At 39.2% G+C, this 22,159-nt stretch overlaps 2 protein-coding genes across 2 annotated transcripts in view; one reads left to right on the top strand and one right to left on the bottom strand.

Moving 5' to 3' along the window:
* The window catches only part of LOC134537722 (adenylosuccinate lyase), a 96,671-nt gene that overhangs the window by 43,331 nt on the left and 31,181 nt on the right, over positions 1-22,159 (bottom strand). The gene's annotated exons all lie outside the window — the stretch shown is intronic.
* LOC134537724 (uncharacterized) lies at positions 8,675-17,441 on the top strand. The gene is made up of 3 exons (XM_063378473.1): positions 8,675-8,790; positions 13,835-14,002; positions 14,992-17,441. Exons 1-3 carry the CDS (start codon positions 8,695-8,697, stop codon positions 15,193-15,195), a joined length of 468 nt encoding a protein of 155 aa, XP_063234543.1. The 5' UTR covers positions 8,675-8,694; the 3' UTR covers positions 15,196-17,441.

Genomic DNA, 22,159 nt, shown 5'->3' with positions numbered 1-22,159 from the left:
CTATGGGCCCTTTCCCCACGAATATTTTAAATATTTCGCCTTAAATATATATACCTATAAAAATCGTGATAGAAAAATAAAGGTCTTTCTCTCTGGTCTTGAAAGAATTTTTGTTGCACAGCAAGAACTTCATTAAATAATAAATTTGAAACATTCTTGGGAAAAAATACCCATATAACTATAGGTCCATATTACTCAAAATTCTATTTATAGGATGATGTTCATTCGAGTAATTTTTCAGATTTTAAGTACACTCGTTATATACTATGTAGACAGTTCCGGACATTTATATAATGCCTATGTTTACTTTGTCGATATGCGTTTTTATATGCACATAATTGATCCATGTACCAGAATTTCGGGGTTAATCGTAATTATGCTAGAACGCCAACGAGGCATCACGGTTTGGCAACTTAAGTAAGCCAGTCTGAGACTCGATATCTACAAAACAACTTTTGTTAGGATAGTATTGATTTATAAAAGTTAGTAAGACAGAATACCAAACATGTCTGCTACTGAGATTTTTTTTATCTTTACCAAGTTGTTAGAACGTCAAGGGCCTCTATCCTTAACATCCTATACCTAAAAACGTATTATCATTATTATTGTCACGCAATATGACGTCACAGTTGATGGCTACCTAAAAATCTAATTACATCGACACAACAAGACTTCCATAGTTTTCTGCTTTTGCAACATAAAGTAATACCAAATATTGTAATAGGACGCCTATCCTCGATATATATTGAACTTAAATTAATGTGAGCAAACACCAATTCATAATGGAAAGTGAAGCACCCAATGTGTTCATTGTATTTACGTGCTAGAAGGCATTTCCTTGTGCCTGACTTCCGTGGCTGAGTGAACCATTTTCTCGGCGTGATTTAAAAAAAAATATGCTTCAAGACTCGTCATCAGCTGGTTAAATACAGCTACAAAAAAATTACAAGTCACAGAAAATGGGGAGGAAGCGGCCATAGCGTATTGTAAAGACATTAAAGCATTTTCCTGTAGAGGTTCACGAAAAAAAGGAAAACCTATAAAACCGGACTCAGAATGGACAGTTCGGGGTTCGAACCCTTCGCTCGGTCCTACCCACGTAAAGTCAGTCTGTGCCACGCAAAAAGATATGCCTACTTAAACAATTGATACTGTCATATTTCAGCAAAGTTGCATGACACAGATTATATCTGTTCTTTGAATAATTTTTTTTTTCATTGGGAAGGTTTGATTTAAAACATACGCTATTGATAGTTTACACTGTGCGCCATAAAAAAAACCCTGAATAACGGACAAACGAAAGATGAATACATAACACACACACACAGAAAGCCAAAATGAGCCGATGTGAAATGTTAAAATGCCCACTGAGTCCGTCTGGGCTGTGATATTGTTCTAGTTCTTTCCACGGACTTCTCTGTAGGCTACGGTCTATGCATTTGACACTGGCTGATTCTGGCTTGGTTTTTCTGTGTGTGTGTTTGTGTATTCATCTAAACTAGCAATGGCGTATGTCCTACTGAATGTTTTAACTGGACTATCTGCTGGGCAAGTGGTAGGCCTATCTCTGGCGTGCTGGCGGCAGTTACGTCCCAGTTCACGGAAGTGAATAAACGCCGCGCACATCGCAGGGAAGCCTACAACTCACGTAGTTTCGGTTCCCTACCACGTTCGTGCAACTTCGGATTCCTCTAAAAAATTGAAATTAAAAAAAATCTAAGGGTTAGGTTAGGTTAGGTCAGTCACAACATTCTTGTTTTCATTGGAAACTTCTGATTTAGCGGCTGAAGTGGCGTTAATACCAAAACGCAAAACTTCGGGAAATCTTCGGAAATTCTTGCAGGGAACCGAAACTATGTGAGTTGTAGGCTTCCCCACATCGCACCCTCCCCCGACGACACCACACTCTGGCGGCGGGAGTTGGAAGTAAGCCATCGAGATAAGAGCCGCGCCCGTGTGTGGCGGGGCTTGTTTGCTCGCTGGAAACGCTCGACGCGCTCCTCTGGTTAGCACATGCCGTGCGGCGGCAGTCCCGACCACAAGGAACAAGATATACGAACCACGGAGGTGTCAGTCCATGGAGTGGCCCTAGGCTTTGCGAGGACCTGGGCTATTTACTTAATTTTTTTTTCGGTGTCCTTCCCCGGGAAAAATTGAAAAAAAAATTATCTTTCAATTTCGACGATGTTTTTGCTAATTTATGTTAGAATATTTTGATATTCTTTCCTGATAAATTATTCTCGAGTCACTTTCATAGATGCTTAAGATAAAATTTACCATATAATCACAGCATTATATGTAGCAATAAAATATTTGAAAAGTAAGTATTTTAATACGAAATCATGAATTGAAATAGATAATTGACCAGCACATTAAGTTACTAGATAGTAAAAATTTAATTTTCCTTTTTGCCATTATTGTCGATATTGTTACGAGTGGGGAAAACGTGTTCGTAAGGATAGCCCAATTAATTTTTATACAGTTTTATTTTCTACTAATATTTACATTACCTACTAATTAAATCCCCAAACTTGAGGTCTGTTCACAAATCACTCGCACTTAACAATCTCTTAGCTTTATTTGAAATACTCTATGATCGAAAATATATAAATCCTTGCAATATGTTTTTTTTTTTTTTTTCACGAGCGATCGGCAAACTTCGGAAAACTTCGGAAAAATATTCGGGTGTGGCTCTCATCCCTGTGAACTGTAGGCTTCCCGTGCATCTACTCACCGCTAGCTAAGCACTACATGGTCCACATATTCAGAACGGGTATAGCACTCGAAGAAAAATGCCGCGCCTAGTGAGATTTTTCGACCTCCCGCTGCTCAACATGTGTACTAGCAATCCTCTTACACATTACCTTAAAATAAACGTGGAAAACTGCAATTACATAACATTTTTTTGTGTGATATCAATAACTGTGAATAAGTGATATACGACGTAAAAAAAAAAAACTTTTAGAGCTGCTACAAAATAGTTAAATGACGGAGTTTTCTACCAAAAAAAAATCAATAAAATAATACTGATTTAAACTTTTTTTTTTACTGTTTTAGAGAGTTTGTGACCCGGTCTGGCGTGACCGGAAAACAATGGCGGTCGGCACGCTGTTAGCGTACTTCCGTTTATCGCCTGGCTGCTAACAGTCGCCAGGCGCCGCGACCTGCAAAAGGGTCATGTCTTTAAACATCGCGGCCAGGTCGCAGCGAAGCAGTGCCTTTTTGAAAGTCGAGAGCAAATGAACAACCACAGCTTCAGATGATACCAAGTTCCTCGAAGGAAAAAAAAAAAAATTCACTATCTCCGCTCGAAGCTTACTAATTGAAATAATTTGAAGACCACTTTGTGTGTTTGTGCCTGCATGCCAGAGCCACTTACAAAATAATTTCCATCGGCGCATTAAAAATAAAAGACGAAAACGTGAAAACAAAAATGTTTTGGATATATATATATATATATTTGTCACAAGCATGAATGATGGGAATAATTTGTTTTAAGATCTTGTCATTAGAGACGGATGTGGAATGCAGCTGTTACGGAATGGAATGGTGGCAGAAAGGGGAAGGGGGTATCGGAAGTACCCCGAGGAAACCCACCGTCTCGCGGCAACTTCCGCCGTTTCTCATTTTTCACTGGAAAACTGAAACTGATCGCCTTGATTATATGCGAGTGGCTACCATGGCCCCCCACATGAATATCATAAAGAAATATTAATTATTTTCCAATTATATGAATGGTCCAAGATTTTAGAGCACGCCTTCTCAAAAGGCGGCCGGCCCACAGACAAATTTTTGCTATCCCCTCCATAAAAATGATAAATTGAGGACAATAGTTAAAACAAAATTACTTAAATGTCAATTTAAACAACTCTTAATTTACTGGAGTAAGCTTGCCAGGTTAGTTATCATACTAGTGTGTTTTTGTAAAATGAATTTACTGGTGTTTGGGACATAATATTATTTGTATCTCTCATAGTGCATGGCCGACTTCGATGCACTGTTAGAAATTACAGTAAATTTACGGACTTTTCAACGAAGAATTCACTTCAAATAAACGAAGCCTCGTACTTTCTGATAACTGGATCTTCGAAAAACACACAGTTTTTCAACTTCCACGTTTTTTTTTTTTTTTTTTTTAAATAAAAACACACGTGGAAAAAATGTGTTTCTGCCGGATTATCAACAAGGTCTTTTTTTTTTATATATTTTGATAATATGCTAAGATTATTGTTGCAGATTCATGTTCAAAGTAAGTGAAATTAGTACCTGTAACATTTACGAAGATTACTGTTAATTTAAGAAGATACCCGGATAAAACGTAACCAACGTTATTCGTAAATTTAAGGTGAAAATTTTTAACAGTGTGGCATAGGGATCAGCGTACCTGACTTAGCCTTGTGGTCGGCGTCCCATCTCAGGCATGGGTGCTTCTAGAATTATATGGATTACATAAGGTCCCGCCCTTTTTTTCTCCACACTCCCCCTACCGTTAAATATACAAGATGAGTTAGAATTTGACAGACATACTTCGGCTGTAGGTTTTCATGATGTAAAAGTTAGTTAAAAACATTGTTTCATTTACTTTTCTTTTGACGTGTTGCTACCTCCAATTATTTCAAAGAAATAATTTTGCAAAAGCGACAAGTTTTGTGGTGGTTAGAGAAATCTGGCCAACTGAACAAAAACCAAAAACTCAGTGTTCCGTCTTAGGTACGTTCTCTGTTATTTGAAAGAAACCAGTTGTTCAACTACAAATGCAAAATCATATACCATCCTTGAGAAACACTTTAGACCATACTTGCATATTTTCAACTGTTTTTTTCCCCTATCATTATAAGCCTGGAACCATACTTTGAATGGTCCAATTTTGAACAAACCATATAAATTATACAACTATTGTTATACGGGTTAGATATTTGGCCTCTTCAAACGATATTACCCAGCCCGGTTGTTTACATTTATTTTAAAAAATAGTTTACAGAGCTAGTTTGCACTGTACGCAGGGCCGCAACTAAGGGGGGGCAAGCGGGGCATACGCCCCGGGCGCAAAGCTGTGGGGGCGCCGAGATCGCTTGCATTGTAATTCCTACTACAACTGATAACTGGTAAAAAGGTTTTTTAACTCGCATGCCAGGAATGTCTAATCTGATTTACAATATAATGTCTCAACATATTTAATGAACAAGTCTAGTGATTACACGGACTACTTTATGGACATAGTGGGTTCATGAATGGAAGTTACAGTAGCGCAGAAACTGTTACATGTAGGTATGGAAAATGCTTAAATAGCACCATTTTTCCGTGGGAGGGCCCCCGGACCCCCCGCTTTATTGGTGTGGTATGTGCAAAAAAAGAGGGGGGGGGGGGCGCATGAATCCATCATGCCCCGGGTGCCAGAGACTCTAGTTGCTGCCCTGACTGTACGTCATGGAGAAAACCAGAAGAACGGACAAAGATTAACAAAACCAAAATCAGCCGATGTCAAGTGTATAGACCGTGGAAGGAATTAGAACAATATCACAGCACAAACGAACACAGTAGGCGGACGAAAGCGAGGCAGTTGAAACTAAAACAGAAAAAATACAGACGAACAACAACCCGTGTTCGTCTGTGCTGTGCTATCGTTCCCGACTAATCCCTTCCAGGGAAATCTCTGTGTTGTCTACACGTTTAACATTTGACATAGGCTGATTTTGGCTTGTTTTGTGCGTGTTTGTGTATTTTATATTTTCTTCGACCGTTCTTCCGGTTTTTATCTATGTCCCCCAGTCCACACTAGCAACGGTATATATCCAAAGTAATGATTTGAATCAATCTTCCCAGTTCTGCTAATTGGAACGTTTCTGAGTTGTTGATTGGTTTTCCCTCTGGCCAACAAGGGCGTCACGGAGGCACGGGCACTTCCTCGGTAGGGAAGCCTACAACTCACGTAGTTTCGGTTCCCTGCAAGAATTTCCGAAGATTTCCCGAAGTTTTGCGTTTTGGTACTAACGCCACTTGAGCCGCCAAATCAGAAGTTCAAGCATGTTGTGACTGACCTAACCTAACCTAACCCTTCGTTTTTTTTTTAATTTCAATTTTTTGAGATAAATCCGAAGTTGCACGAACGTGTTAGGGGAACCGAAACGACGTGAGTTGTAGGCTACCGTCCCCGGCAGGTCGCGGTCCAACGAGCGTGACGTCACGGCTGGCGACCGGCTCGGTGGCGGCACGCGACGTCGTCGCCAAGTGGGGTCAAGTGATGCTCCCATCGTCCCTCAGGCCGACACAGTCGCTGCCTCAATTGGCGCTGCCGGCGGAGTGTGGGCGGGACGCGACACCGTCCGCACCTGGCGCGGCTCCTGAGGGTCGTCGCCAGTTGCCGTACGCCGCGAACTGTGTCTTCAGACGCGACGCTCGCCGGTGCTTTCTGGCGCGGTGTCTCGCCCCTGAACCGGCGCGCAGTCTCCCCGTCGAGCATTAGGTGGCGGAGAAATTATAATGCAAGACCCCTCTGGTGCTTTCCGAAATCACGCGGTTTTTTGGCCGTCTTCGCTCTTCTGGAAATACAGTTTAAAAACAAAACACGGAGACAAAAATACTCATCCGCCCTCAGCGTATTCTTAAGAGCTTTTCGTGAACATGCGGATACATCGAGGAAGTTTTAGGTAAATTTCGAAGAAATACTAGCCGTTATCATGCTGCGACTTCCGGAAAAATTTTATATAGTTTTTTTTAAATCGCGTTTTTTTATTCTCTTCTGAAGCTCTGTACACTGTATGCGTGCCCAGGTAGGCTGTGCTGGTGCTTTTGTCGGGCATCAAACCAGTGCGGCCCACGTAGAGTCCTAAGAAAAGGACTGGTACCCATCACATGTGTATAAAATTTAACTTACAACTGCGATAAAAACAATGAGTTTGCGACATTATTATTGAGGTAAGTTTAATTTAGTCAGATGGGGAAGTGAGGGTTTAGTACTCGGGGTTTGAAACCGCACTGTGCGAGTTCTTCTGACTGTCGACCTCGTCAGCAACCGAAATACAAATCAAACAACAGGCCGTGTCCGAATTCAGGCAGGCAGTTGTGTACTTGCGACCTTGCCTACTTCACGTGCTCCTTTGTGACGCGTACTTGAGTACGGACTGGTTCAATGTTTGGCCTCTTCAAACAGTATTACCCACCCAGGTTGGTTACATTTATTTTAACAAATATTTTACTGCGAATTTAATGTTTAACTAAATCAAATCATTATTTTGGACATAAGCCATTTATAGTTTGCACTGTATATCACAGAGAAAACCTATAAGAACGGACAAAGAAATATGAATACACAAACACACAGAAAACAAATCCAAATCAGCCGATGTTAAATGTATAGACAGCACAGAGAATTTCGTAGAAGGAATTAGAACAATGTCACATCACTAATTCCTTTAACGGAATTCTCTGTGCTGTCTATAGATTTAACATTTTACATAGACTGATTTTAGCTTGTTTCCTGTGTGTTTGTGTATACGTCTTTCTTTGTTCGTTCTTCTGGTTTTCTCTAGGTCATACGAGTGCAAACTAGCAATGACGTTATGTCCAAATTAATAACTTAAATCAATTTTTCCTTTGAAAAAAATCATTGAAAGAAGGAATGTTTAGCTGAAATTAGTAATTTTAACACTTCATTAATTCCACACGTTTTAACGGCACTTTACATAATGATTATTCTATCTTTGTTTCGTTGTTACGATCCGTATGTTTATGCATATATTGTTTTATACTTCCTTATAAACATGTTTAAATACTTATTTTTATCACCATTATTAATATCAGTCAAATATACAGTGCGAATGATTTCAGAAGTCTTTATAGCCCTTAAATGTTAAAATCAAATAAAACATAATCCATCATTTTTTTTCAAAATGGCGACGTTTATTTAACGTACGCGAGGGGCAGGCTACACATTTCGTTTACGCTCATACTTCACTTCAAGTTCTGACAGCACTTGACAAATACATTTAAGTATGAACGACAGGAGAATTCGGACATGGCTACAGTCTGTCTCAGAACTGTTCCAACACATCGGCTTCTGTGATTCCGCAATTTGACACCACTTTAATTAAAAAAGAAAACTCTCGGCAAGAATTAAAAAAAAATAATAATGCGTCCAGATTAAATTGTATGCATTAAATTTCATAACTTTGTCACAAGAACTGCATCAAGGTCAACGCAGTTCAAATACACCCATCTCTTTGAAGTCCAATTCATGCGTACAGTTAGTTGTCTTCGATGAGGTAAACGACGTCTACTCATCAATAAATTATACATATTCACATTCATGCCTTTACCCCTCAGGATAAAAAAAAAACAATAAATACTTTTAGTGACCTTCTCACGTCAACTTACTGCGTCATTTCTACCTTTCCCCGCCGTCTCCTCTATCGGTTCCTCCGCCACGTACCTAACTATTCCCCTCGTGCGTTCGGAATTTTCGTAACGCTCGAAAGAAAGCAAGGAAGCTTCACTTCAAATATTTTTAAAAAATTTCCTGTGTTCGGACCTACAGGACTATAAGATTCAAAGTCCTGACGGGAGGGGGGGGGGAAGAGCAATGCTTCACCCTCACAGGAGGGAGGGATCCAAGCAGCCCCCCCCCCTCCCCCCCCCCCCCCGAGACGCGGCAAGGAGAGCGAGACGGGCCGAGAGGCGCGCCAGTCGAGCCGCGAGATGGCGGCGCGTCAGCCGCAGGGAGACGGCGACAGCGCGCGCTCCCTGTCCGACCGCCTGGCGCTGCTGCCCTGGGCGGCCAAGGTCGTCGAGCTGGTGAGTCCTCCCGGGTCGTTACCACGACGCCGACAGCAAGAAAACTGCTGTGTACCACAACGCCGAAAAATGTTGCTGCGGGGAGGAGGGGGGGGGGGGGGGCGGCCCACAGGAGCAAAATGAAAAACCAACTGAATGAATTTGTGTGCTAACCTTACCTAGCCTAACCTTTGTGGCAGTCCTGCAATGACATTTTTTCGGGGTTAAATGTATTTCGGCGTTGTGGCGCACAGCAGTTTTCTAGCTGTCGGCGTTGTGATCAATTTGGCATTTCGGCGTTATTGTACGTTCGGCGTTGTGGTATTTCGGCGTTGTGGTGCGTCCCCAGTCCTCCCTCCTCCGCTTCTCGTCTGGCTAAGACTCTCATTCCGTTTTCTTTGTGTTGTCCTGTATAGCTTCACAGTATTAACTGCGTATAAAGTACAATTATGGAATATTCGATTATGTTTTCCATGGTATGAAATAATTATGCTTGAATGAAAAAAAAATCATTAAAATATAAAATTATGCAACCATTTCTCCAAGAAGTACTCATTATCTGGAAAGACGTATTTCATGTAGGATACAAAAATAACCACAGCCATGAGTTGTACAAAGTTACAATTAATTACAAAACGATTTCTCGGCAACTGGTTTCCAAAGATATCTTTCGTAAAAGTACAGAAATTTTATTTTCTGCGTGGCAGTTGGATTGCACAACAAATTGTAGCTGTGAAAAAAAGTTAATGTGCTAGAAGATCTTTTAATTGGTAGCTTAAAAGTAACTCGCTAGAAAGAAATCGTAAGAATGCCACCATGTAGTAGGTATGTAATAATGTTAACAAGCATTACAGCAACACACCTACAAGGAATGAGCGATAAACTGAATCATAATATAAATATTTGCGATCATATAAAACGTAAACTGTTTGAAATTCACATTTTGTTTTACAAACTACAAGTTAAGTATGCTCACTATTTGTTTCATAGAATGTCGGACGACAGCTTTCAAAATGTCTTGCACATTGTTTTCTGTTGTCTCAACACAACCAACACTAAATATGCCTTCAGTATTTTCACAGACAGCTATGCCTGAAAACTTATTCCTTAAATTAACTATAAATCTATCCAGGGACATAATTAACTTATACTGGATTAACGTCTCGTCGATATCATTTAAGGGACGGCTCAACTAGTTTAACTATTTTAATTATTTGTTAGCATTAGACTCAAAACCAAATCAAACATCGAAATTTTTTAACCAAAAAATGTGATAATCTGAGTTGAATTAAAAAAAAACGTTTTGTACGATTACGCCAAGGTAAATTTAGTCTTTATTTTACTGTAATATATTAAAAGGTTCCCAAGGTATTTCGACAATTATGTACCAAATATCTATTTCCGTAACGTATTACAACGCGGATTTATAACTTCACTAAAGTGCTCGTGTTCTTGCTACTGAACGTAAAACAAAAAAAAAAAAAATGTAGTTTACAGGGAAGCTGTAGTGTACCTACATATCAGAATTATTGGATTGTGAAAGCTCTAGTTTTCAACCATAATCAACACTTGTTATTCTTGCGATGCAGTAGTGTGGTTTTGAGGGGCTAGAGTTAAAACAAGCTAGTGCTAGTCGCGGGCCTAGGGACCGCGACGACATGGTTGCAGGCGCGCCCGAGCATGGTCGCTCGTCGCGCTCCGCCCGTGTTAGCGGCTGCTCAGCTCTCTGCAAACAACAGCGACGCGCGCGGCGACAAGACCAACTACACTCGTCACCTCTCGGCGGCTGCGGTGGCTTGCAGAGGGGAAGAATTTCCGAAGATTTCCGAAGTTTTGCGTTTTGGTATTAACGCCACTTCAGCCGCTAAATCAGAAGGTCAAGCATGTTGTGACTGACCTAACCTAACCTAACCCTTCGATTTTTTTAATTTCAATTTTTGAGAGAAATCCGAAGTTGCACGAACGTGGTAGGGAACCGAAACTACGTGAGTTGTAGGCTACCGCTTACAGAGATGCCACCGCGTCATGGCCGTCGGCACGAACGTTCCGTATCCGCGCCAATACGAACACCTTAGAAACCGACCCTGCCTGTGTGTGTGGTGGGGGGGGGGGGGGGGGGGGGGGTGTAATTAATTGTCCACTCCAACGCATTCCAGCCTTGGGAAGCACTTCAGACCGTTAAGTCGTACATATGTTTGCAACTTATTTTGTCGAGATGCACTTGAAACCAAAGTTCGTTACTTCTTTACAATGCGGGCCAAACGTATTGCCAGCAGGGTAGCCAATAGTAAGGGAACCAAAAAAGTGCCGACTCGGAACGACCCAGTTGCACATCAACTTTAAATATAGCAATGCTCTTAACTACATTAAAAATGGTGTAAATCGTTATAAATGGTTGGTTAATATTAGTTAGCTACATTAAAAAACGATTTTTTTTTTCGGGGCAGTAGTACTTATAAGTATCATTTCGAAGGTTTTTTTCCCCTTCAAACAAGAAACTATTCTAGGAAACTAACTATTTTATCGCGTTTCACGTCATTATTTACGAAATAAACGATTTATAAAAATTCAGGTTTAATATTAAGTATGTTTCATTGTTAAAAGTTGTATAATCTTTGTCCTTTTGTCGTCATGTTTAATCAAGTAATTTTTAATGATCTTTAAGTCAATATATTTTTGTAGATTGCGAAAACTTGTTTCGATTATGAATACACTGTTTTCATAAAAAAAAAAGTATGAAGAGTAGCTAAATTTATTACTCTACGACAACAATACTTCAAACGACGTGAGATAATCTGTGCCGAGATCGCCCATTGTAATACACGAAAATTTGAGTTTCGCGGGCTTTCTACAGGACAAGCCGCTAGCATCGCTGTAGTCGCGTGTCGCCAGCGTTCGCCCTGTTTAAAGGTCTGAGTTTCCTATATGGTTCTATTACAGCAGTTGCTTAGGCCTAGTTTATAAACTACGCAAGGGTCGCAACAACGCAACACGTAACCAAAGCAAGGAAATCACAGTCAATTACAAAGCACGCAAGTTGCAAGAAGTCACCAACCCTGTAATTTCAAACTGTAAAACAGTAATACACAAATTTATAAACCTGGTTTCCATTGCTAAATCATGTTTACCATGTAACAAAAATTAATTGTCACTAATTTGATTTAATCGTGGCGTTTTCTTAAACTGTGTGAAATTTTTAACAAGTGTAAACATGATGTATATGCACACAACGTCTGAGTATTAAAAAGTTTTCGAACATTTCCCTTCAAATGTGGCCGTCGGAAACGCAAACAAAACGCAAGAAAGTTGGAAGTTTAACAATAATTGCGTTGCGTTATTGCGCTTTGTGTAGTTTATAAACCAGTACTGTATACCGTGGTTGCTAAACAATTTGCATCTTTCGTACTAGCGTAGTTTATAAACCGGGCATTGAGGACAAATGGTGGCCATGAATCCATCACTACAATGAAACTGCGTGAAGACGCAAAACGTTTCAAATTTCTGTTTTTCATAGAAGCGCGCGTGCACACACGAAACAGAACCCAGTAAAATAATTAAACGGCCGTATAATTATTCTTGACCAGCGTCACCGCCTTCAAACCCAATAAAATACTTGGAACCCAACCTCAAGGGTGATGGTAAAATGTGGTGTAGGGTTAGGACGTCAGAATCCGGGCCGCAGTCGTTCATGCTACGTGTAAAACGCACGGCAAACATTTCGTTCAAACATCCTGCGTAATAAAGTTGTTACCGTGTGCTCAGTCAACATGCACGTACCATGCACGTACATTATGTTCAGAGATAAACGACCCCGTGATGTACACACACTTCCGTGGTTTTCTCTACTCGTCCTCAGTAGTGTACTCTTTTTCTCTGCAACCACTGACTTGAATTTGAATTTTTTTCTTTTAGATATACTAGTTACTTTTTTTCCGATTAAATAACATATATTAATGAAAATATACGTCAGCGTTGTTGTTCGGTTTTTATAACGTAAACTAACTACATTTAAGATTTTTCTTTGGTCCTTTAGTTAATTGTTTGTAAAGTACTTTTCCTTTATTTCATTATTATTATTACGTATTATTATTACAAAATAAAGCTATATTGTCTCAAAAGCGTTTGTGATGTAATGAACTGTTGAAGGTTATTACATTCTCTCAATATCTTTTTCTCTTAGTCACTTTTATTCTCTAAAATATTTCTTTTATTACATTGTCTGAATTTCTCTTTCTTTCAATCTATCTTTATTTTTTCTCAAATATTTATTCGTCTTAAATCTTTGTCCCTCTCGTATCTTTATTTATATCTAATCTTTGTTTCAAATCTCTCTTTCCCAAATTTCTCACCCTCCCAAATCTCTCTCGCCATATTTTCCTCTTCGCTCTTAGTCGCTTCCAGGTCTTCTCTCTCCCTTCGCTGTTTAATATCTTCTCGCTGTATCCTGGTGTCTGATACCGTAACGACGCCAACACATACGCAGGCACTCTCTTCCTTTCGAGGGAGCTGAATTGTTGCCCGTTGGATGGGCAGCCCTTCAGGATTTTTCTTACAGTAGTGTTTTTGAAAGGTTGTCTGAATTGTTGCCCCTTGGATAGGCAGCCCATCAGGATTTTTCTGACAGTGGTGTTTTTGAAAGGTTGTCTGAATTGTTGCCCCTTGGATAGGCAGCCCTTCAGGATTTTTCTGACAGTGGTTATTTTAGGTTAGGTTAGTTTAGGTTAATTAGGTTAGGTTAGGTTAGGATAGGTTAGGTCAGGTCACTTTACAAACTAATCAGTGTCAGAAAAATCCTGAAGGGCTGCCCATCCAAGGGGCAACAATTCAGACAAGCTTTCAAAAACACCACTGTCAGAAAAATCCTGATGGGCTGCCCATCCAAGGGGAAAGTTTTCAGGATTATTTAAACTCTTAAAGGAGCGTGTTTTCAGAAATTGGATGGGCTGCCCTTCCAGTATCTGTACAAATAAACCACTGTCAGAAAAATCCTGAAGGTCTGCCCTTCCAATGGGCAACAATTCAGTCGCCCCTTCCTCTCGGCCCACGACGCGACCCGTGTGCGCAGGCGCTGAGCATCTTCTGCATCGGGCTGCTGGTGGACCCGTACAACCACGGCCAGGTGTCCAACCTCAACCGCATCGTGGTGGTGTACGTGGCCTACTGCAGCTACGTCATCATCAACTCCGTCCTCATCGCCGGCCGGCTGGCGCGCGACGTCGTGCCCAAGCGAACAGTTGAGTGCGGGCGGCCGCAGCGCTGCTGGGGGAAGCTTACAACTCACGTAGTTTCGGTTCCCTGCAAGAATTTCCGAAAATTTCCCGAAGTTTTGCGTTTTGGTACTAACGCCACATCAGCCGCTAAATCAGAAGTTTCCAATGAAAACAAGCATGTTGTGACTGACCTAACCTAACCTAACCCTTCGTTTTTTTTTTTTAATTTCAATTTTTTGAGAGAAATCCGAAGTTGCACGAACGTGGTAGGGAACCGAAACTACGCGAGTTGTAGGCTTCCCGCACTGTGTCGCATCGCGCGCACGAGCCGGAGAGAGGTCGCCAGTTCCTCACTCGGCGACTTCTTCCAGCTCAGTTGTCTGCATGCTCGCTTTCGATACATTTACTCGCTGGATTCTTGAGAAACCTGCATTACCTGCATTGTGCACCGTTAACCTGGGGTCAGAATGCCACGACGAATACTCTTTAAAAGGCTACTTTAACGTATTTATGAAGTCTTGAAAAGTCATTATCAAAAATATTGTTTTATCTCATACTTTTAAAGAGTTAACAAAATAAAACAATTCAGTACGTAGCATAAAAATGCAAAATAGTACATAGGTAGAGACCTGCAAAATTCTCGGATTCATTGACCTCTAGGATAGACTCCACAGTCATTTAAATACTCGCGGAAATGACACCTGTTCATTGGCTACTGACGTGTGAGACGTCTCAACTAGGCTGTCCGTAATTCGGGCACTTTCTTGGTTTAGTGTTTCCCATTGGCTCACAGTTCCCCGGATAAAATGTGGGCGTATCGCAGAAGCGGTACGAAGGTATAGTAGATGTTTTGATGCTAGCCTATCGCGAAATGAATCCGCGAATTTTGCATGTCTATATACATAGGACATGGACCGAGTTCAAAGGCCAGGTTTGTTCAGTTCCAAGGGAGTCACGGGAGGGAGGGGCGATAGGACCGCCACCGGTTCGAGTCTCGCGCTCCGTGTTCCAGATGGTGATGTTCACGCTGGTGGGCTGCATCATGTTCTTCACGGCGGGGGCCGTGGTGATCGACGACTGGGCGTGGCAGCGCGTGCAGATCATCAACATCAAGTCCAAGCAGTACATGGACATGACCATCGCGTCGGGGGTGTTCGCCATCTTCAACGCCTTCCTCTTCTTCGCCGACATGCTGCTGACCGTCGCCTACACTTGAGACGCGCGTCTCGGGTCCGTCGCCCGCGGGGACGGTGCGGGATCGCGGGGTTTGGGAGAAGTCACGCTGTCACGTGGTCCGAGACATTTTTATAAACTTCGCCGTCGCCATATTGTAACGCCCAAAAACACAAAAACATTGCGGAATTGGTGTTTGACCGCGTCTGATGATGGCTAGCACGTATGAATCAGTATCTCCGTCGTTCAACAGTCACTTACATGAAACACAGCCATTTAAAACTAATTTTTTTCCCACAATTCTAACTCTACACTTCCCAAGGGCGTAAATCCGTATGATTCGAAGAGGGGGGAAGGGGGTGGAACCGAGAGTTTGAGCGTGGTTAACATCTCTAGATAGGGTTAATGTATGTTTATACTTCCCATATTTGGTCTATATGCTTGCAATAAGCAGCAAACTTAAAAATATACAGGACATTTTTCATAGAACATAGTTTTGACATCAAACCCGTTTCACAGTCCTCGCTTTTGCAAGAGCAAATTAATGTCTGATTTTAACAATGACTTAGCTGATGGCTAGTAGATCTGTCTTTGAAATCAATGGCGTTTAGTTTTAAATTCACTCTCGGGAAAGGCTATAACTGTAATAATACTGTCAAATAGATGCTATGTTATGGGCTTTGTAAATCTCTTAACGCCTGATCTTTGCCTTAACCAACACAAATGTTCAACATTTTAAATTATAAAAATTACTGTGGCATAAAAACTGTTGGAACTAAAAGGCATCTTTCAAATTAAACTCATTTTACACGCACGCGCACACACACACACACTCTCTCTCTCTCTCTCTCTCTCTCTCTCTCTCTCTCTCTCTCTCTCTCTCTCTCTCTCTTTCTCTCTCTCTCTCTCTCTCTCTTTCTCTCTCTCTCTCTCTTTCTCTCTCTCTCTCTCTCTCTCTCAGATAGACATTGGTTTACTCTCCAGTACACACTGGTTCACTCTCCGGTGAGTTCGGACGCCTACCCGTCGGCTGTACCTACCTTTGGCGTTTTGGACGATGACGCATTCTTGCGGATGTAACAGAAAACTCAAACGTGACGCTCATTTTGGCGGAAAAAAATTAACTACACCCATGATAAAGTGTTTATTTTAATATAAAATATATATTTTTGTTTAAATATGGTGGTAAAGTTGTGAGTTAAAAATATTTATACTAAAACTGGAATCAGATATATCTATGACCTACAAATTTTACTTCTTTCAAATCAAAGATGGCTACCAAAAAGTGGAGCGAGTGAACATCGTCCTTCACTTTGCCCCTTCCCCTGGAGGTCGCGAGGTAGCTCTCTCAGATATCGATAGCTACGAGAGCACTCTCGGCGAGTTATGCCGGCCCGTGCTCGCAAGATGCGCAGTAACAAATAATTTACATTTACCAATATGTCTGTGAAAAAAAAAAAAACGTTCTCGACGTTTCCTGCGAAGAGCCTATTATGTACATTCTGTATTGAACAGACCCGAACAAGCCCGAATATCTACATTCGGCCAACTTCGTCAGTTTTTTTGTTTATTACTTAAAAAATTGTGGATGGTTGGTTATGTTAGGTTAGTATAGCTACATTAAAAATACTGTCAAATCATTTTAATGCCGACGTTGGCCGAAGGTAGATATTCGGGCTTGTTCGGGTCTGTGCAATATAGAATGTACATCATAGGCTTCCCGTTTCCTGCAGCGGTGTCATGGCGGACGCAGAGTTAACTCATTGTTGAGATTACATCTCATGCCTCTCTGTGTGTTCAAGTTTCAATACAGTACATGTTTTAACATTTCGTTAACAATGCATTCATACTAGTAACTGTGTCTTAGAGAATACTTAACGTGTGATAATTTTAACAATAGTGTGTTTCTGTTGGAAGTAACTTTTTCAAACAGACTTGACATTCCACTGTTCACACCAGCTTATTTTGATGGTTATGCTCAAGGATCGTGGTTCAATGGTGGTCCCACATGCCGGAAACAAAGAAAGGTCCACATCAACATTGTTCCATGCGTGTTTCAGCGGCCTAAGACTAATGAGGGCGACGTGCAAGAATTTATCCCCGAATACCAGCAGGAAATTCCTTGGAGAGAAAAATGTGAAAGGATACAATTTCAAGATACCAGAAATCCTCGTAACATTACACGAAAAAAAAAAAAAGCATGGCGATCTTTGATCCTTTGCGCTATGTTATATCATGTTTTGTTTCCAGCACATTCAAAAACTCTATTAAAAAAAAATAACAGCAGTAGTTGCTAAATGTGTCGATGTATTTTTTAATCGTACTGCGATGACGACGTGTATGTTTCCGCCATATTAGAAATTTAACAGAGTTACCATTGACCAAAAAAAAATTACATGTTCAATAAATACGCTTTATCAGCAGTACCCAAAGGCAAATTAAGGACATGCAAATTACCACTAAGTGTGTTACATAATATTTATTTTTATATATTGTTCAAAGTATTTTGAGTGTACTGAGTTTATATATATATAAACATATATGTAATGGAAAAATAATAGTAGTACTATGAGTTCACAAATAAACATTAGTTTTTTTTTTCTTTTAAAATTACTTGTATGTAGGCTAAACTTTATTTTCATTGATGAACACCAATTTACATGCGTAACATTCCCTTGTGTTTACATAAACCTTTACTAATAAAAACATTCGTTCAGGGTAAAAAGTACATTGCATCGATGTATGAAAAAGCTATATGTAATGGATAGTTACATTATTAGGAAATAAATACCCGGTTTATTTTAATTTGTTTGTTTGTTCCGGCATCACGCTGAAACTACTGTACATATTAAAAATAAACGTTTTTGGTAAGTTTTTTTTTAACTAACTGAAACACGAAACTCTATTCCTAACGGAGTTAACAAAAAAGAAAGCACAATTTAAGATGAAAAATATACCTCAGAATTTAATAAGGCTAACATTAAGATAACCAACAACCTTTTACCATTTTCCAGAATGGGTATGCTGGGTATTAGGGGAAAAAAAATTCAATCTTTGCAACTATACCAGCAGGAGATAAGAAGTTGAACATGAGTAACATACATTAAGAGTTAGTGTCCATTTACATTTTTGAAAATATACTGCTACGGTGAAAAGGGGAAAAGTATAATTTTATTACAAAAAATCGTATCTCCGAAGCAAAACAAGTGAAATTAAGACATTGGTTATGGATAAAAACATACGTTCGAGATAAATAAAGTGTCCCGGGGCAATTAAATCTGTTGGGCCCTCTCCCCATTATTTAATGTGCAAGTTTTCAAACCACACAGTTAAAAAAAATCTAAAGACTGTAAAAATTTCTGTAAACGTGATCTGAGTATATCACATTATTTGTAAGGTTTCCTATGAATTATATTAACAACAAACTTGTAATTTTCGTCTTATCAGGGTAAATGCAACCCTAAAAAAACTAACATAACCATTCATCTAGTTAAGTAAAGTATGAACAAGCCTGAAATTTGGGAAATATTTAAGGAGCACGTAAGTTCTTTTTCATTAAGTGAGGAATGGAATCTTTCAAAAATTTCCAGGGTTAAATATATATTCGGACACACTAAAGTTGGAGATAATAAATTGGAAAACATTATTTACTTTATAAATAAATAAGTTCATGCATTATCACTTTCTGCACGCCTACCCAGAATTGGTTTTGTTATGAATGAAACCTAAACATAAGTATACCAGACATTTTATTTTGAACGTTTTAATTTGATGACATACTTTTCGTACAATGTTACAATACAAGCACTGTACGAGATGCATGCATATTATTACCTCATAAGTTGCCATTAAACAAAACATAATTATAATTTGACCAAACATTGTTTACAATTATGGTTGACACACGCGTTCTTGTATCAACTTTTAAAAACCACAGATTTTCAACCACAAGATATAGGGCCTTATAAATGATTAGCTATTGACAATCCAGCTGAACTTTAGCGACTTGGGATCAATAAATGGTTTGTATCATGAATTGTTTGTATCATACAATGCTTATAACTGAACCATTCGATGATAGACTGTCATGGTCAGTTTCTAGTAACATATAAACTATATGTACTTCAAGACTCTATGGCCTCACTGCATTTTTCATCTGATTTTCTTATTAACTGATACTCTTATAATGTTTACCTTTCATTCACACAAGTTCATTTATGAAAATTTGTCTACACGTTATTACAGTTGGGCGACCTACAAAACAGTGCTGATTCATAGAACTGCACAAGTAATTTTTCAGAAAATATTTCACACGAGATTTTCTTGGATTAGCCTACACTGCAAGTGTTTTCAAAGATAGTTCAAATATGTATTGCTATTATGTTGTCAAACTGAAAAAATAATTATACCTAGAATTAGTTTCTCACTTTACTTTCCCTACTACGGGTCGTTCTGAAACTCAAATATATATATATATATATATATATATATATATATATATATATATATATATATATATATATATATGAATATATAGATCGATTCATCAGGGGGATATTAGTCCTTTAAAATATGTTTTAAGAATGGTGTTTATGCAAAAATATCGAAAGCTATTGGAAATAAACATCGCAGGGGTAAAATATTGCTGCTGAAACTTTTTGTATGCGTTGTGCACCAAAACAGTATGTTCTATCCTAGGTTGTTGGAACAAGAGGGGTTTATTTTTGTTCATTAGGGCATAATATTAAAACTACTACATCAAATATTCATAACATAGTTTAACAAAATTTTCTCTACAATAAGGGGTGCTAACCTCTATTATTTTGGTGACTAAAAGGGCGCATTATTAAAAGTTTGATAGTATGGAAATAATATGGAAAGTGCATATCCGAAAATGTGTGTGTGTGTGTGTGTGTGTGTGTGTGTGTGTGGGGAGGGGGGGGGGGGGGGAGAGTGAATTCTGGATGTATTCAGCAGAATGCTTTCATAGTCACACTTCAAATAGTTTACACTGAAAAACCGCTTTAAAAAATCTCTCAGTCTAAATAAACGCCCCTGTAAAAGTATGAAGAACTCCTTAGAATAAAACACTATCCCCAGAGTTGTAATTCAATCTGAAAGTTTACCATTCCTAAAACTTATTTTCAAGGACAAATTACACCCCTAGAATTAAGATAGGTTGTAAGTGGCTTACAATTTCCATAAGGAATCACTTCCCTAAATATTTCGGCAGAGTTTTCCTAAAGTCTCTATGCGCTGCTTCTGAAATTTTCGGGTGGTTTAATTTGTCATGCTTCGAACCAGTTCTCTTGGCTCTTATCCTGAACAGTGACAACGTTCGAAATGAGCAGGAACTTTCAGGGGTAGGGTGCAAGAGGATCTTTTAATCGATTAAAATATTTAGACACACAAAACCGATAAAATTACTAGTACTAGTCATTTCAATTTCTGAATTATAATTGGTGTAAACTAAAAAGCACATTATTAGTACCCGCTTTAAACGGTTTCCATTCTGCTAAATTTCTCTACGCCATAAACGTCGGTAATAAATGATATGTTTGAAATTGCTTTCCAAGGCGGTTATTTTTAAAGCTCATTTTTTTCACCCTGATCATGTATTTTCATCTTCTTATCTGAAATGCTAGTAATTTTATTGTATTTTTGTCTTGAAGACTGACAAATCACTTTCTTTAGTCATCTTAAAGTTGGTACGGTATGGATGCATATACAACGATGCTGATGGACAGACATGATTCGGAGAAAGCTATCTGCATAGCTCTCTGTGACGGACGAATGACTGGTCTTTCAAAACAATGTTTCCTCGGTGCAAAGGTACAGTATCACCCAACAGCCACGTTATAATCTTAGGGCACACTACCACAAGGCTACTGCTTTATAACAGATCGTGTCTACGTTCCACAGCTACCTAATGATTTGCCAGAGTTACAGAATTGAAGAGAAAATAATTGGACTTTAGGTTGGAAGTGTACCGTATAACTAAAGGTGCACATATTGAATATTTGTAGCAGTTAGTCTAAATTAAACTATTATAATATAGTGTCTACCACTGAAACTGGGATATTATTTAATGGACATCCTGTACATTATTTACCTACTTCTCAAATAAGCTTACATTATCAATTTTTTGGGTGTCAATATACAACATATTTCACATATCCACCGTTAGGGCGCCTCCTCCCTACGCCTTGTAGAAAATAGACAAACGCAGGTAACATGTACCTCTAGTGTCTAGTGCTATAATAAAATTATTCGGGAACTCTGGCCTGCATTTCTAATCTATGCTCCTAATCATTATGAGCTCCTTTTAAAAGTCTTGTACGGAAAACTTAAAATTAAAAAAAAAAAACATATCTGACAATGTAGCCTAATTGTCAAACAACCACTCTTTTTAAGTTTAGGCTTATGGGTAATGTTGACTGCCGCTATTTTAACTGTCACCAACAAAATAATTAAAGAATAAACTTGATTGGCCATGTAAATTCACAAAATTTACATTTAAATTATTTACTGGAAGAAGATAGTTTTTTTTTATATTTCATACGGCAATTCATTCTAGAAAAATATTTTACCTGAATATAATAATACTATAACACAGTAAACACTTCATTGGTGGTGTGAATTAAAAAAGAAAAAGAAAAAAAGATAACAATGACTACTTTAGGCCTAAGTGAACCGAAATACTATGTGAAATGTTAGCCGTTACCCAGACAGCTGGTACGGCGCGCGACCGCAAGATGTCGCACATGTCGCTGTCACGGAATTGGAAGTGGCATTGCGCAACTCGGCCATAACGCGCCGACACACGAGTGTAAACGCAGACGTTACTCAGCAGGGGTACAGCAAGCACCAAAAACAGGCACAGCAATTTGCAGCACTCATTCAGTGTTTGTTACTTTCTACAAACAAATGTTACATATTGTTCAATTAGGATTTTTTTTTTCCTGATGGTTAAATACTTAACTATGTACCTAGGCTTAATGGCAAAA

The sequence above is a fragment of the Bacillus rossius genome, chromosome 12 (genome assembly GCF_032445375.1).
Source record: "Bacillus rossius redtenbacheri isolate Brsri chromosome 12, Brsri_v3, whole genome shotgun sequence".
NCBI lineage: Eukaryota > Metazoa > Arthropoda > Insecta > Phasmatodea > Bacillidae > Bacillus > Bacillus rossius.
Note: the sequence above shows the minus strand (reverse complement) of the source record. Positions and strands in the feature narration are given on the sequence as shown.

Bases quoted from the DNA above. Each gene is read 5' to 3' on its own strand.
- LOC134537724 (XM_063378473.1), top strand. From the start codon at position 8,695: ATGGCGGCGCGTCAGCCGCAGGGAGACGGCGACAGCGCGCGCTCCCTG. The intron at 8,791-13,834 runs GTGAGTCCTCCC...CCGTGTGCGCAG, and splicing joins CGGCCAAGGTCGTCGAGCTG to GCGCTGAGCATCTTCTGCAT. The intron at 14,003-14,991 runs GTTGAGTGCGGG...TCCGTGTTCCAG, and splicing joins ACGTCGTGCCCAAGCGAACA to ATGGTGATGTTCACGCTGGT.